The sequence below is a fragment of the Choristoneura fumiferana genome, chromosome 12, assembly GCF_025370935.1.
Source record: "Choristoneura fumiferana chromosome 12, NRCan_CFum_1, whole genome shotgun sequence".
Classification (NCBI taxonomy): Eukaryota; Metazoa; Arthropoda; class Insecta; order Lepidoptera; family Tortricidae; genus Choristoneura; species Choristoneura fumiferana.
In genome coordinates this window covers 7504223-7521690 of record NC_133483.1, presented here as the reverse complement: position 1 = coordinate 7521690, position 17468 = coordinate 7504223, and the positions used below count along the sequence as shown (strand labels likewise).

The window sequence follows — 17468 nt, the reverse complement described above, 5'->3', positions numbered from 1 at the left end:
TAGTTAAATATCGACGCGGGGCTTTACTACTTAAATGGAACTTAAAGTCTATGTTAATTATCAGCTTCTACAAATGATTGGAATAAATAAGTACCTAGGTGAGTAGAAATCAAACATAAAGATCCGAGCTGTTTAGGTGATGAAAAGTGTGGGGAGTGACTACAATAGAAAAATCTCGCCAGCCAGGCAGATGTTATGCCTGGGAGTGCATGGGGACCGAAGTCCGATGGACGAGCGCCAGAAGTTGTATTTATGCGTCCGAGTTGAGAAACTTCGATGGCGCGATGCAGGATGTCGGGATTGCTATATTTGCTCACTAGATGGCGTTAAGAGTAACTAAGTATGTTATGGACAAAGTGATTAATACGGGCATTATGTATAATGCCCGGGCATTATGAATAATCACAAGGTAAGCGGGCAAAGTGATAATAATTATCTTAAACTTCAGTATTTATCACATTGTCCGAATAATGCTACATGATCGTTGAGCAATTTCATTACAGCTGATTCTTGGCTAGCTGAAGTCTGATTTATTCTATCGGAAAGTTAGGTGCGACGACGAGCGTAGCAAGGAGGAGCATGTTAGGTTCAACTGTGACCAAAACAAGCCAGAATAAAATTCTAATATTAGGTAAGATAACTTACTTTACAGATATAGATAGATGTTTAAAGATCTTTTAAAGATTCATTACATTTTACGTAAAAATAAAAAATAAAGTAATGGGACACTTTTTTATTACTTTGCCTAATAGGGGATAGACATTAGGTATGTATAATGCCCGGGCGTTATGAATAATTACCAATTTATCACTTGGTCCGTTGTGGACGTTGTGTGTAGTAACAAACGTAGGTACGTAGGTAGCGAAGCAGGTAAATTTCGTTTGTTTCGCTGTAATTTCGCGAATTACGGTAATACTCCAGATCTTCGGAAATACAGGTTTTTGAAGGTACTTCTTTTACGTTTAGTATACACTAAACGCTATCTTAGTGAAACTCTGGGTATAGTGGAAGTAGTAGCAAATTCTTAAGTACCCTTTGCTTATCAAATGAGCAGAATTTAAGCCTTACTACATCGCAGTAAGGCAGAGGCGTGATAATATGCCGAAAGGTTCGAGAAAACATGGTGCGGCAGTTTGCTTTGCCCTTGTTCGCGAAAAAAAAATGTGGTTATACTATACCTCTTCTGAACAAAGGCTGACTTAAGGCGCTAGGCCGCCTTTAGATCTTTTTATAACTTTGTGTGATGCTACTAAACCACCCCACCTTTGGAAAAGATGACCAGTTACGAGTAAATAGGACAGCTATAATGATGTGGGCTTATTTAAAAAACAAAAATTGACATTTTAAAATTATTTATTTTTTACATTATTAGTGATCAGACAATAAACGATCATTATTACACATATTTGGCATTCAGCTCTGGCCGAACATCTGTAACTACATAAGGTAATTACTGTCTGTGAGGTTGGAATGTGAAATAAGATTCGCCGAACAATTGTTCGCGGGCTAACGCAGTGCAGCAGCTTTCACATGGTTTTGTACTATTGAAAGTAAAATGCAACGCATAGCTCAACCGTGCCGATTAGAAATATCTCTTTATTAATTTAACAGCTGGATTCAACAAGCACTATAATAATCAATTTAAACATAAATATCCCTACACTGTTTTAATTCACAATTTCGTAAACCCAGAGCATCCGGCTAGCGGAACGATCAGTGTCCTAGTTGTCGCGCGCGCGCGGCGATCGGTCACTCTATTAGTATATCAGGGCGCTGTCTCTTGGGGGACGTCTCGTCGTCGGCCGGTTCTTTCCTCTTGAGGGGTTTGGTGTCGGTGTGTTCGGGAAGGTCGTCGTCGCTGTCGGCGCGGGGGTCGGTGTCGCTGGGGTCGGCAGGGTCGTGCGGCGCGAGGCGGTCGTCGGGCGGCGGCGCCTCGCCCGTCTCGGCCGCGTCGGGTGGCGGCCCCGCGCGGCGCCCCGCCCCGCCCGCCGCCGCCGCCGCCGCGCGCTTGCTAGCCGCGATGCGCATCGACAGCGCGCGGTGCAACTGCACTATGTCGCCCGGGGCACCCTGCAAATTAAAACACACAATCATGAATATCTCTCTTCGAAGTACACTCTTGACAGAGTGGTCGTGGTTGTGACTTCAGTTGAGGATCAGTATTCAGTAGTGACTTTCATGGCGACTTTTTTAACTATCCAATTAAATCATAGTACTCACCATAATAAGGAACAGTTTGACTTGCTGCTGCGCGTCGACGGCGGTGATCCTTAGGGACTTGGAGCCGGCGCGCTCCACCACCATATCGGGCCACAGCTTGGTGTTGAGCACCACGCGCAGCGACCCCGACACACGCGCCACCAGCCGCGCCGCGCTCGCGACCCCCGCGCCCGCGACCCCCGCCCCGCGACCCCCACCCCCGCCGGGTCGTTCAGCCGCAGCACGCCGCGCCCGCGCTCGCGCCAGCTGCCAGACTCCCATGCGAATAGTCGGCACGATATCTAAACAAAAGACGGACTTGGTGAAACCAAACACAATACTTTTTTTTTCTTATTTGAGGCTTTGAACACTCCATGTGATCACGATACCTGTTGTGCAGTGCAAGCCATATCCCCATTAATCATATAACGTGATAAACTATTTTAGTCGTATCATGCTTATATTACCTTCACGTCTTGTAACTAAATATATATCACAAAAGCTTTGAACTTAATTTTAAGCCACTTCTTATTACTGTATTGACACAAAACTCTGTATTCGCTGTATTCGAAAATCTCTTTACTACTTGCTTACACTAGGTACACTATATTATGCAATGAGGGCTATCGTTTTTTGTCTCACTAGATGGCGCCACTGTTGCGTGAGGTTTTTAAGTGTTGATTTCAAAGTCTGTTATTACGGGCGTGAAAACAAAGTTTAGATTAAAATCTTATTTAATACACCTTAAAACCGTACCATAAAAATATCGGGCATGCCACAGTGTTGTATAGTCCCCGTTTTGTTCGGAAAAAAGGGAGGACAAAGGTTTCCGAAAGACAAAATTGTCTCAAAACACAGACATTCATTGCCCCGTAACGCATTAATTTCATAATTAATTTCAGGTAATGCAAAATATTCACAAAATTATTCTAATTATAAATAAACCCGCATAGCTCACCCAAAAAAAACTATGAGATTTGACATTTCGGAGACCTCACGCTACACTAGCGCCTCTAGCGGCGAATTCATACGCGATAGCCCTCATTGGGTCCCCGTCGATCAACATACCTAATAAAAAAAATCTAGGTTTTTGTTCAGTAAAGCTACTAAGGTTTCTGTAGAATCCGCTATGTTAGCTCTGCTAGTGCGTTAGAATGCCATGATCGAGTGTGGCTATGCATAACTGCATAGGAGGTAATGTCACCTTATCACATTAATTGCTACCACATCTAAAACACAACCATCTGTTAGGTTCTTGGCACTGGATGTGTTGAATAATGTGTATGTTATATTCCAACAAGCAAGTTCTGGCACAAGCAATGTAAAGCAAACCTCCTCTTGGAAACCTTAAAATATAATATAAAATTGAATTTTAACCAACCAATGAAAAGCTGGTTGGGCACATTTGCACTAATACGCGAAGTATAGTAAGACTACATTTACATTTCATATGCGCGTATGTGAATAACCTGTGTTACGTATTTTTTTAGCCACTGAACGTGTTGCCCATCCTATTTTTCTTTAATTGCCGCCACTCTCTCGTCTCAGAACTTGCTTGTCACATTGTAAGTAAGTGACTCTCTACCTGCAGGACGTTGATTTCTCCCTCTTCGCCGGTGGTGGTGACGGCGGCGGCAGGGAGCGGCGGCCGCGCGTGCGAGCGCTCGTACTCCGCCGCCGCCGCCGCGAGCCCCTCGCCGCCGCTGTTGGAGTCGCTGTTGCTGCACTCCTCCTGGACCATACAATTGGGTACATGTCACTAATCATTCTAAGCCATAAGTCAAATAAAAAATACACTTTATTTTAGTTAAATAAAACGATAGGTATATATTGTGTACAGCCTTATTTTATGTGGATCTATCTACTGCAGACATTGAGTCAATTTTTATCATACGAAAGAGAGCAATTGGAGCTATTTATAATTTGAAGACGCGTGAATCTTTAAGATCTTTTTTTAAGGAAACAGGTATCCTAACCCTGCCTTCGCTTTATGTTTTTGATATAATCATGTATGTTAGGAAGAACATATGTGATTTTCCCACTAACGTCGATAAGCCAAAGGCTGCTAGAAACACGGGAAGCTTACAGTTCCATCTTACGGACTGGCTAAAACCAAAAAGTCGTTTCTGGGAAATTGCATACGTTTTTATAATAAAATTCGTTCATTTGTAGATGAAACGGATACAAAATTCAGATATATTGTCAAGAAGACATTAATATCAAAGGCGTATTATAAAATTAATGATTATATCATGGACAGGGATATTTGGAAATATTTCCAATCCGCATTAGCAACCCCTTTAAATAGCGAACCTACTGTGTTAAAAATAAAGTTGTGTTAAATACTTGTGATATATAGATATCAATTAATAATATTGTAAATCTGTTTAAAAAAATATACCTTGTTGAGTTTCTTGCCGGATTCTTCTCAACAGAGGTTTTTCCGAACTGGTGGTAGATTTTTTTTTGACATTAATAAGTGCTTGTTATAGCCTAAATTGAATAAAGATATTTTGACTTTGATACTTTCAAATCAATTGTCAGACAGTAACTACTTACAGATTGACCAACTTATCTATGAATCGAAGCAAACAATACCGCACTTTATGCAAATGGCATAAAAAAAAACACAGATAAGTAAGTCAGTCTGTAATGCAGCCAGTCTCACACTGAGGCATAAATAAAAAAAAAACTAAATGTAAAGTGAAGCATTGCATTTTCTATATAAAACAGTTTCATGTTATTGGTTGAAAACAGACTACTTAAATCACTGCAGCTATAGGTTTTGCCACTAGAGTTCAGGTCACACACACAATAACATGTCATGTAACAACAGGGGGTTTTTGACATTAAAAATCGGACCACTGTAAAAAGTTATGCATGGTAATTTTTTTTTTCCCTCTGATATTTTATCAAGGCTTTAGCCCACCAAATGTGACTATGTCAGCCTCATGGGGAGCCTCAGATATATACACCACACTACAGACAGATATTACACTCTCCCTTGCACTGAAACCATGTCTCTGGATGCAAAGGCCCGTCCAATGAATCTGTAAATTCGCATCGCTTCTTCTTAAAGCGGTCGACTGAGAATTACATTTACACCTCCATTAAACAAGCCCATACCATCCAAATACCTGACTCTGATGTCCTTATTCTGATCACATTCCACAAGAAAGTGAATAAGGTCTTCAGTTTTATTACATCCCATCCCAAAAAACTCTTAGTGCTATAGTTTCTTCAAAATCGACTAAAGGCGATTGAGTTTAAATAAAAAACAACACCAATCACACAATAATGAGGAAGAACATGTAGCGAAACAACCTCGCACAGAAAAACAACTTGCCGCGTTTGCTCAGAACAGCAGTGGAAACAACCTAACACTGTTTTTACCCAACTGCGAAGAAGGAGGGTTATTACGTCTGCCCAACCACACCCAAGCAGTAGAAGGAGCAGTAAAAGTTACAACAGAAACCTCTATATCTGCTTGTACAAAAATATCTAGAGAAGGTTTAATTCAGTCAAAAGATGGCTTCCAGAAAAACCATGCCAAAATTTGAGAGCAAGAGTGATTTTAAGGCAAAATAATGAGATGATTTAGTATGTTAAATGTATTCTAAAGTTTTGTTCAGCCATTAAATTAATAAATTTAGAACCTTTATACACTGTTTTTCACTAACAATAAGCATAATTAACAAATACTTTTCATTTAAACTTTTTCTTAAGGCAACATTATTTTTTTAAATTTATCAACATAAAAGCGGGGGCATAAGATGTTTTAAAAATATATAAAAATACACCCTTAATGAGGGCTATCGCGTATGAATTCGCCGCTAGAGGCGCTAGTGTAGCATGAGGTCTCCGAAATGTCAAATCTCATAGTTTTTGGGTGAGCTACGCGGGTTTATTTATAATTAGAATAATTTTGTGAATATTTTGCAATATCTGAAATTAATATGGCAAATATGCATTCCGGGGCAATGAATGTCTGTGTTTTGAGACAGTTTTGTTTTTCGGAAACCTTTGTCCTCCCTTTTTTCCGAACAAAACGGGGACTATGCAACACTGTGGCATGCTCAATATTTTTATGGTATGGTTTTAATGTGTATTAAATATGATTTTAATCTAAACTTTGTTTTCACACCGGTAATAACACTTTGAAAGCCATACTTAAAAACCTCATGCAACAGTGCGCCATCTAGTGAGACAAAAAACGATAGCCCTCATTGTTTTACTACTATACAACTTTTTTAAACTATTAGAAATCAAACATCCAAAAAAAATTATATATAATTATATACATTAAAAAAAATTAATAAATGCATTGACTTGAGAACCTTCTCTGTTTTTTTCCTCGGTTAAAAATTGTGTTCCTTGAATACATAAATATATTAAAATGATGCACAACAAAATTGACAAACCTGAGTATTTTCTTTAACAGAAGCAGCTGCATTAGTGAACAATAACTCAGAGGTGCCATTGCTTATATTGTGCTCAGATGGTCCTGCATCACCATTGTTAATATTTTCTTGTATAACCACCCTCTCACTCAGGTTCTGCCCAAAAACAAACCCGGAAGTCCCAGATGCAGGCTGGGCTGGGGTGGGCACATGGCTGGAGTTCCTTGGAGCAGCCCCTGTTGCTCCTAATGGTACAAATTTGGGTGCATCTTCTTTTGTTTCTTTTTGTCTTTCTTCAGTTTCAGTTTTGTCAGTTTCACTTTCAGGTTTCTTGGCAACCTCTTCCGTATCAGTGACTTTTAAGAATGGATTATTGCTAGGTTTCAGCTGGGACGGACGTAGAATAGAGCCTGGAATTTAATTGAACTAGTTACAAGGATTGTTGTTTACAAAAACAATTGTTGTTATAGTGAAATATATGCATGTGAAATTGGTAGAGTTAAATACATACCAAATGTATTGGATCCAAACCCTGATGAGCCAAATGTTCCAAGGCGAGGTTTGGCCAGCACAGATCGAGACTGGGATGTTCCATTATTCATATCTGCAATCAAGTATGTAATTTTGACAATTAACATTATCATAGAACCAAGTGATATACATTTAAAGTAGTGAAGATCAGCAAGTGTAAATACACAAACATTGGGGAAGTAAACAACCGTTACACTGACACTGCCGACCATCATTTTTGTCTTATTTTAGTGATTCAATTGAAATCGGCTCATGGCAGAATTGAATCGATGTTAAAAAATCAATTCAAGGATGATAAGTTATTGCAGTTTTAATAGTAAAATGTAATGGTTGAAAATACATTTTAGCACAGTTTAGCATGCCAAATACTTATAAAGGTGACAAAAAATTACATTGAATGCGCAGCATGGCTTGGGCACTTATGAACATGCTCTGCCCTACTGTAATGTATCAGTTCGTTCGTAACAACTTATTCTAATTCTAGCCTAAGTTATCTTTATCGACGTGTCTTTTGGAATTGAGTAATTTATGAGATAATTACGGAAAAGATATACAATACCTTGCTTCGCATCTGCCATTGTCGATTATGGAGGAAAGACAAGACAAGCAAAAGCAATGCGAAACCGAAACGCGAGCAGTGACATTACACTCAATGTTGCCAACTATTATTGCATTGGCAAATAAAAAAATCTAAATCGCGTTTTTAAGTTAGACTAAGACAGATTAGGGTGCGGCCACATGCAGTCGCTCGTTGCTCGTCGTTCGTTTGCAGCGATAAATCTTGTCACGTGACCACGTTTTGAATGTGATTTTGAATTTCCCGCGACTCAAAAAAAGGTAGCGTCAAGTAGCCACGTCGAGCAGGAGCGACAAGATGGCTGCTTGCAGCAGGGCTACTACGAAACTCCAAACTCGAAGTTCGTGTCGTGCGGTCCCTATCGTCGCGGTGCAGTCGTGGCAGTGGTACAAATAAAATAAATTGGTGTTAATGAAAAAAAAAAAACAGTCTTTTAGCCGAAATTGAAGAGGTTTTTTTTTCCAAGCTTAACATTTTCAGCTTTATCACTATTTGTCACGTGACCAGATTTGACACTGGGTACGAACGTTGAGCGATTTGCATGTGGCCGCGCCTTTTTGTTTTTTTTTCAAACTTCAAACGTGAATCTTTTTTGATTGACTTGACAATGACAGCAGACAGCAACTAGCTTTGACAATAAAATTGTTGTCTCACATACGTCATGGGAGTGTTACCTTACTTTTTACTACGTTTTTAACAATATAATTATTTTGTTTATAGTACATTCCATTTATATTATACTGTACATAATTAAGAAATCAGTTTTTGAGTGAAATGAATTAGTTAAAAACTATAAAAATACAAACTGGAAATAGTTTCCTGCGATGTACTTAGTGTTCCTGCAATTATAAAAGACCTGTTAAGTGTATTTACTTCCTCGGAAATTTACTTAACAAAGGTAAGGACCTTTTGGTAATGATTCTTGAAATTAAGCCTTTGGTATCTAATCCTTCATATTACTGAATACATGTGCTATCAGATAATAATCACAACTTGTCTTGTTTGTAACTTATGTTTTGTGATATAATATTGCTAACTTTGTTTTTATTTTTAATCATACATACCACTAACCAGAACCCTAAACACATTAAAGAAGGGGAAAAGGAGTCAATTTTACTACATCTAACTTGTTCCATAGTGAATAATTGATATGGCTAGGGATAAATGGGTAAATCATAAAATAATATATAATTTTTTATAAAAAAAAATAAAGTTAAGTTAGGTATGTAATAAAATTATCCTCTAACGCCCAGAGTCCTTTATAAAAGACTTATTGTAATTTTAAATCAAACTATCATAAACAACATAAAGCTTGATGTTTATAAATCAAAAATTTGACTTGGGCATTAGTAAGTTAAATCATTCCTGGTTTTTTGTTAACTTTTCACTCTAAAACTAGACAATGTTTGTGTTGTTTTCAATACCATTAAATAGGCATGTGTTTAAGGTAAGGATTGGCTACTGGTTTAGTGCTACTGCATTTTCTTATCAGCACAAGAGGTCAAAAATGCAAAATGTTTCCATTTTAGCAATATTAAGAAAACAAACAATAAAAAAATACCAAAAAGAACCTCAGTGAAAGATAAGAGCAAATATTTTGAAACTTTATGCACCTTTATAGAATGTTTTAAGTCCCAATCTGCAGTTCATAGTTTACTATTTACCTAACATCCTGTAAATCATGCAACTGACAAATACAAGCAAGCATATAAATAAGCCGCAGAACATACAAGTTGTCAATCAGGTATTCTTAATGCAAAGCTTTCAACCAAGCAGGCATGCATCATAACTAAGTCAGCTACTGTCCAATCAAACAAACATGCAGATATTGTACTAATAATAATATTATGAATGTAAAGTTTGCATGCTTCAATGTTTGTTTGTATGCATATGCATGTACCTAAAACACATGAAAAAAAAACAGATTACAATGATATACAGATGCACAAAGCATAGATGTACAAGAGTATGTTTGATCCTCCATCATGCAAAACGGCTGAACAGTTTTAGATGAAACATGGCACACTTATAGTTGGATTAACGGTTACATATTTAAATACCGAAAATTAAAATACCTATGCTTAAAATGTCAATGTTCAAAATATCGAAAATTAAATTATCGATTGTATCACAATATCGAAAGTTGTTATACCTATGGTCAAAATGTCGAAGATTGAAATGTCGATTGATTAAAATATTGAATGAGTAAAAATATTGATAGCCAATATATCTAAGTTGTAAATGTCAACATATTTGAATGTCGAAAATTAAAATATCGTACATACAAATCTGCTTTATTTATTGGTCCTTTCTCTTAATAGCATTTATTTTACATAATCTAGTCATTTTTAGCACTCGCTGGCCGCTCCCGCGGCACGCTCGCTTCGCTCGCTCGGCTCGTGCGTTGTTATTTTTGGTAATTCATGTTCAATAGGTCAGGTTAGGTTAGCATTGCGGCAAGGCGCGAAGCGCCTTAACTGAGTGGAACAGGGGCTCCGCGAAGCGGAGCTCCGTCGACCCTGTCAGCTTATTGTTCATACATAGGATATTCGATACTCTGTACTTCGATATTTTGGACTTCGATATTTATATCTTTCGATGTCACTTTTGTAGATAAATATATTTTCGATATATTGGACGTAGATTATCTAACCATTCGACAATATAAACTTTCGTTATTTTAATTTTCGATATTTTGATACAGTCAATATTTTAATTTTCGATATTTTGAACATCGACATTTTACCCGTAGATATTTTAACTTTCGATATTCAAATATGTAACCGGATTAACATGTGTAGGATACTTTTTATCCCAGAAAATAATGAATTGTGTGAAACAAATCATTCACAATGGAGTTGCAAGAGCAAATAGTAATTAATACAAATTATATTTATTTATTTATAATTATATTTTTTTATTTATTTATATTATTATAACTTCATAAACCTAACGGCATGCATATACTTCATTTACTACAGAAATGCAGCACTACATGCAGAAATGATATAGAAATTGTTGATATAGACTACTGGGTCATCTAAATTATATGTTTAATAATTACAAGTAGTTATCAGATACACATTCAATATTGAGGTGGTAAGTTTTGGTTATATTTATAATATGAGTACTACAAATAAGGCTAAGATCTATGCCAGCAATATAACAATATCAATCAGTCTCAAAATATGTAGAACTATCAAAATTTGTATATCATTAATATATCTAAATTTTTCATGCCTATGAGGCAAATCATGGTGTAGTTATATTTATGTAACTTGTTGGTTGTGTTTTTGCAATAACAAAGTAGGTACCTACCTATATCACATTTAATTTCAACCATATCCCTTTTTTACATAATAAAAAGATAAAAGAAGAATAATTATATTTGCCAAAATTAAATTAATTTAAATCGCACAAACAACTGCAATTATAGTACGTACAATTCTTTAAAATTTAACTTATAAAGTTATAAGTCATATACCAAAACCTGAAAATACTAATTAATTATAATACCACAACGGCATGAAAGTCAGAGGACAGCATTAATATAATAAAATAAGAGCGAAAAAACTAAATGATTATACTTATATAATGTACTAGAATCGGGGGCTACTACGAAATTCGAAAATCGAAGTTCGCGTCGTATATCGTCTCTCTCACTCTCGTATTAAATAATATTTGCGTCACCGGGACGGCAAACACAAAAATCTAATTTTGCACTTCGTAGTATAGGGCCTTCGTAGTGGCCGTATTGTCTAACGACCGGGTCAGTAGCGGCGTTAGGGTAGGGTGCGGCACAGAATAACTAATAGTACTACCGTACAGAAGGGACTCTCCCGAACAAAAGTCAAGTTTAGGTATAAATCGTTGCCTACTCTTACGACTTGCACGCGAAATTGAAACTTATCATGTTACACGAGCGTTCATATTCCGTTGGGCACCGTTGACTCGAAACCGGTTTGGTGCCAAGAGGACAGGGTTCCCACTCGCCGATGAATAAAGATAACAGTGGGTACTAATATTAATTCAAAAAGCTACCTTTAATAAATAAGTAAATAAACTTTAATGGCTAAAGCTACAAAACAACAATATTTTATCAGCTACCATTTGGTAGTAGGTACCTCTTTGATCAATCTTTAGTGATATTTTTGTTTAGTTTATTTTAAGTTGGCTTGGCAAAGTGCCTACTTACTTATAAACAAACATTTGAGCAAACTTAGTTACTTAGGCAATTGTAATTTGTTTTAAAATGGGTCTAAAGTGTTTACGTTTAGGTGAATTAAACGGTATTCAATCAATAAGGAATCGACTTTGATTGTAAACAATACGAAAATCTACTAAATAAGTACCTACCTATCGCAAAACTATATTCCTTTAGATGCCCTAAAATCCTTGTAATACCTAATCTTGTTCTCATTATGCACCTACTACTCTTACAGAGTATTTAACTATATGATGGTTTAAATTATATGCAAGAAAATGGCTTCTTACCTTTCAATACCTATCTTTCGGAAGGTTGAAAAATAATAATTCCGATTATTTTATCTGTTTTTTATTTATACAGCCGTAAACAATTTCGAAGTCATAGTTTGCAAAAAAAAATAAGTTTGTAGGTACCTACACAAATCACGCGCGACGCGTCCAGCATGCGAGCTAAGCGGCAACCCACTGCCGTGCACCCAATGGTTGGGTGCGCCGGCCGAACGTACCTAAACTGCGGAGTGTCCAACCCCTGGGTGCGGTGGGGCGACCGCTCAGGGCGTCAGAGTTAAAGGGGCGCCTGAAGCCTATAGCTTCTAGGAAATTCCCAAAAGTAGGAGGTGCCATGGAAATCTCGCCCAGGGCGGCATGCTAAAACCGGCATTGGACCGGGCGCTCGCGGTCGCATTCACCATCTCCATCCATCTCTTTCTGGCGTCACCCCCTACCGTGTGACAGAAAACGACGAATGAATTAACACCTATCTACTCATTCATGACTTTGAAGATTCAATCACACTCTATTTGCTGCTTTCAACTTATTGTCTTGCGTAAATCATTAGGTACCTATATTGTTTTGTAATGTTTTTCATTATCTTGTCGAGTAGATAAGGATTTTTTGTCAAGTAACAATAAGCCTGTTGACGTCACGCAAGTCGAATGTCAGGATTTTTACGCAATTTCCTGAAAGTCTTAGGTTGACTAACATGGTTATAGTGCGGATATAGACGCCACAGGCAAGGCCCTACGACTCGTAGAAACACTCTCGGCGCGACGGCGCGCGAAGTGAGATGAGCGAAATGTTTAGTTCCCCTTTCAGCCGTTCTGCTCTGTGTCGTAGGACCCTAAAAGTACACTAGATGTTAATCACTCACTTAACCTGCCTCATTGAATCCAAGATCAAGTATCAGCTAAAACTTCTTTTCGGACTGTGGCTTCGATAACAGGTTTATATTTTTGTGACGCCCGTTTCGATGCAGATACCTGCTTGTACTGTAACTCATACGTTTCGCGACGCCTCTAGGAAAGCAAGCACCCCTGCGCCGGGGGCATCGCAACTGGTCCAGCCAGATAAACAGTGTGAAAACCACTGAGCTTAGTTTTTTGGATGCGTCGAACGCGACTCAAATCCGCATCTCCTGGCTATTCACGCCAATTAGTGTGCTACCAACTGCATCGCGTCGCACCCGATTCACCTACCCGAAAATGTTGATGGCTTGGCGCGTGGTGCCATCTATCGCAACTGTCATAAGGTCATAAGTTACGACTCCTGCGTTCCAAATCGGTAGGTATAATGCATAATTGCCAAGTTTTGTATCAATAGACTAATAAAAAGTGGTTGAACATAAAGGTGAAAGATTGCGTTACATTCAATCGTTACGTCAATTTAATCAACGCAGCTCTTCAGCTAATGCACCTAAATATCGTTGCCTAGTTACAAAATCCAGAGAAGAAATCAATAAATAAATAAATATATAACAAAAAATTGAACCGACTACAAACAACCATGAAAATAATTTTCTACCAGTCTGAAGTCAATCGGTGCCTCAGCACGAGCCAGCAGGAGTGGACCTATAGTCATCTACCTCACCTACGCACTTTATATTGGGCTTCAATCACTCCTGCAGGCTCGCGCTGAGGCACCGACCGACTTCAGACTGGTAGAAAATTAGTTTCATGGTTTTTTGTAGTCGGTAAATTTTTTTTTTATAATTTTTTTTTCACGCTTTTTTGTGTAGAGTCTAAAATACAATAGTTTAATATCAACTGCTTGTCACCTTCTACGAAAGATTGCTTTTTCCGATGCAGAGCCGTTCATTATTGAGGAGTCCTGGCTGCTGCTTCACCACTACCCGTCTTACCATATGCATTACGGTAAGACGGAGCATAAATTGCTTAGCAACTGTGTCAAACTAATTAAACTTCAACCCGTGAAATACTTGTTATTGAGTAGTAACTCCGATGGTCAACTACGTATATGGTCTTCATCATCAGTTCCACTTCACCAAATGATGATTTTCAAGAGTAAATGCACGAGTTACTACTAAATAAATCCAATTTGCTATAGGTGTCTCTACAACATTTGAAGAGTTCCCTCAATTTCCTTAAGATCCTATCATCAGATCCTGATTTGGTGCTTATGGGACCCAATTGAACACATTACCAGACGAATGCAAAAAAAAACAGAGCGGTTCATAAATGATGGAGTTCTGAGTTAACTAACAAAAAAATAGAACCGAATTGATAACCTCCTCCTTTTTTGAAATCGGTTAAAAATAAATACCTCCGATTGTATAAATAACCCAATTTAAAGGCAATTTTCTGGACTGTACAGTAGCTACATGCACTGCCGGATATCAATGGAAATTTTCCTAGTTTGGTCATAAAATACTTAAATTTAAAAATATTTCGATAAACATTCAAAGAGTTATTACTGAAAAATGCCATTTTATGCGCTAAAATTAAGGTGCTTTAGAAATACTTCGGGATTATACTCGTAGTATAGCATGGTAGTCAATGAAAAACATGTCGTTGATGACAATAATGATAAGAGGAGTGAAGCAATTATGCTATTTAATATTTATGTGTCTTGCTTGCAATATATTTGGCTAAAAAGAGAAATGTATCCAACTACAGGCATATTTGCTTTAAACAAATAATTATAAACAGCCTTGATCGCGAGACGCATAGTCAATTGTGTACCTAATTCTCAACTCATCAATCAAATGAGTTGTACCTGATTCTGAGGGGCATCCTGGGCTTGCCCCTTCTGATCTGTTTTCTAATCTGGCTGTATGATATTATATCATGAGGAGGATTTAGTAGCGATTAGATATTCAGAAAGGTCGCCTTCGAGGTATAAATGTTTATTTGTTGCTGAGTCACGCTCGCCGACGTGCGGTGCGATGCTTTTGTGGTATTTACAAGATACAGATTGTTCAGTTCTTCGTGGTCTTTGTAACTGTTAACTTGTACGCGTTTATAATAATAATCGAATATAGAATTAAAAATAGTGTGAGCTGTTGAGACGCCCTGCGCACGTCGGCCCTCCTCCCGCGAACAGGACAGAGAACAATGCCTTATGGATCGTTTAAAGAGCTTTAAAAAGTATACTAACACTAACTCTTTAATCAAACGTAACTAGTCTAAAACTCTCAGTCAGTGCGTTTAATTATGTGTATTGGTGTGTTGTGATATTTTTGTGTAGAAAAAGTGAATCTAAAGGTGTAGCTGTCCTCATTTGAAGTATTAAGTGTGAGATTGTTTGAGCTCACCTTATAGTCATGAGACTGAACGCCCCCAAAGAAAATATCCAGGACTTCCTGTACAGAACTAACGGTAATCCGTTACTATACCTAAGTATGTAGAAGTAATTCACAAGGGAAACCGATTTATGTATGTATAGACAAATGATTATGTATGGAGACAAGATTTCTTAAGAATACACTGAATGCGGTTAAAATCGGTTATAAAATTAAATATACCTAACACCACGCAGACATGATAAATATAGCAGTGTACATTTTCAACTTCTGTTTACCAATTTGTTTGGTTTCTCTTGGTGTATAAGCTCAACTTGTGTAATCAGTTAAATTCGAAGGCGAACGACCGGCAAATGCTATCTCCTTGAATTCAATGATACATCAGGCCAAGTTCGCATAGTCAATGTCAAGGCAAGTTCTACTTCAAGTTCTTCATACTTACTTTTCACATAAATAAATAAATATCACAGGACAATCCACACCAATTGACCTAGTCCCAAAGTAAGCTTAGCAAAGCTTATGTTATGGGTACTAAGCAACGGATAAATATAATTATATAGGTACATACTTAAATACATATTAAACACCCAAGACCCGAGAACAAACATTCGTATTTTTCATACAAATATCTGCCCCGACACGGAAAACGAACCCGGGACCTCAAGCTTCGTAGTCAGGTTCTCTAACCACTAGGCCATCTATGTCATAACCACATTCACCACGTTATGTTGACTGGCACTGATCTCGCTTAACTAAACGTCATTTAAAGAGCCCTCGTTTCCATAATCTTACTGTAAGGCTTTGTGTTGGTTACTTCTTCACCTTCTTTAACCATCATGTATCACAGGCGTCATACAAACGTGGCAAATCGTGTGCCTTAGATCTTGCTAGTAACCCGTGCTGCAGGGCGACTACGAAACTCGTAACTCGAAGTTCGTGTCATCCCTCTGACACTTACACTATTTAATACGAGAGCGATAGCGACTGCACGTAATGAACTTCGAGTTTCGAGTTTCATAGTAGCCCTGCTGGGATCGTGCGGCGGAGACGTGAGTACGCTACGCGCAGTTTTTAGCACCGCGGGGCGAGCGCGGGCACGTATGTCTGTAAGTCTGTATACACCTCTGTCATTTGCATCGGTCTTCCGCTACCCAGTCACGCTAAAACTACTGCAGTGAACAATGTTAAAAGAAAGTTTACACAGAACATCGATCCAATAATGAACTCCTGTTACCGAATGCAATCTTATATTGCAGACATTTATTTTGTGAGCAGAAAAACCTGCCTACTCTATCTTAGCAAGCATAGTAAAGAAATGGATATTATCTACTTGTGAGATCCTGCTTCGTGCCGAGTCTAACCTTTCGTGTCCGATGACATGTAATTACCAATATCTATAGGAACGGTTCTTCCCCCCGCTAAGTCGAACAAGGTACATACAATCTGCACTGAAGTGCAACTCCTCAACCTTTCTAAGAACGATCCGGCTTCATTCAAGCTCTAGTAATTTGCTTGGATTAATTATTTTTACATTTAGGGGCTGTTTCACCATCCATTGATTAATGTTAACTGGCGGTTAGGTGTGGTGCCGTCTCTATTTGTTTTGTTCGAATAGACGGAGACGGCATCACATTTAACCGTCGGTTAACCCTAATCAATGGATGGTGAAACAGCCCCTTATACTCACAAGTTTGGTTTGGTAGCGAGAATGAGTTCGCAAGCATTAATAGTATGTTTTGTGGAACAGACGACGAAGGCAGTATGGACACGGACATGGAAGGCGTGGGGCGCAGCAACCTACTGGACGACATGCCGCCGTTCAACTACGAGGCCACGCTGCAGGGCGACGTCGGCGCCGGCTGCAACGACGTCGGCGACATGACCTTCTGCATGGGCAACTATGTCTCGGATTTCATGAAGGTATGCAAACTGGAAGTTTAAGGGCTAAAAGCCGTGGCAGCCTATTGGTTTCACCTATATAGCCTTAGTTAATTAATAAAAATAAATTCATTTATTT

The 17468-nt window shown here is 38.2% G+C and overlaps 1 protein-coding gene and 1 pseudogene across 1 annotated transcript in view; one reads left to right on the top strand and one right to left on the bottom strand.

Moving 5' to 3' along the window:
- Positions 1 to 1335: 1335 nt before the first annotated feature.
- LOC141433208 (uncharacterized) lies at positions 1336 to 7785 on the bottom strand (annotated as a pseudogene).
- Positions 7786 to 15303: 7518 nt separating this feature from the next.
- Positions 15304 to 17468, top strand: part of LOC141433207 (kelch-like ECH-associated protein 1B) — an 86461-nt gene continuing 84296 nt past the window's right edge. Inside the window, exons 1-2 of the mRNA XM_074095138.1 lie at positions 15304 to 15527; positions 17199 to 17371. Of these exons, the coding sequence (XP_073951239.1) occupies positions 15473 to 15527; positions 17199 to 17371 (228 nt within the window). The 5' untranslated portion in view covers positions 15304 to 15472. The remainder of the gene's footprint in view (positions 15528 to 17198; positions 17372 to 17468) is intronic.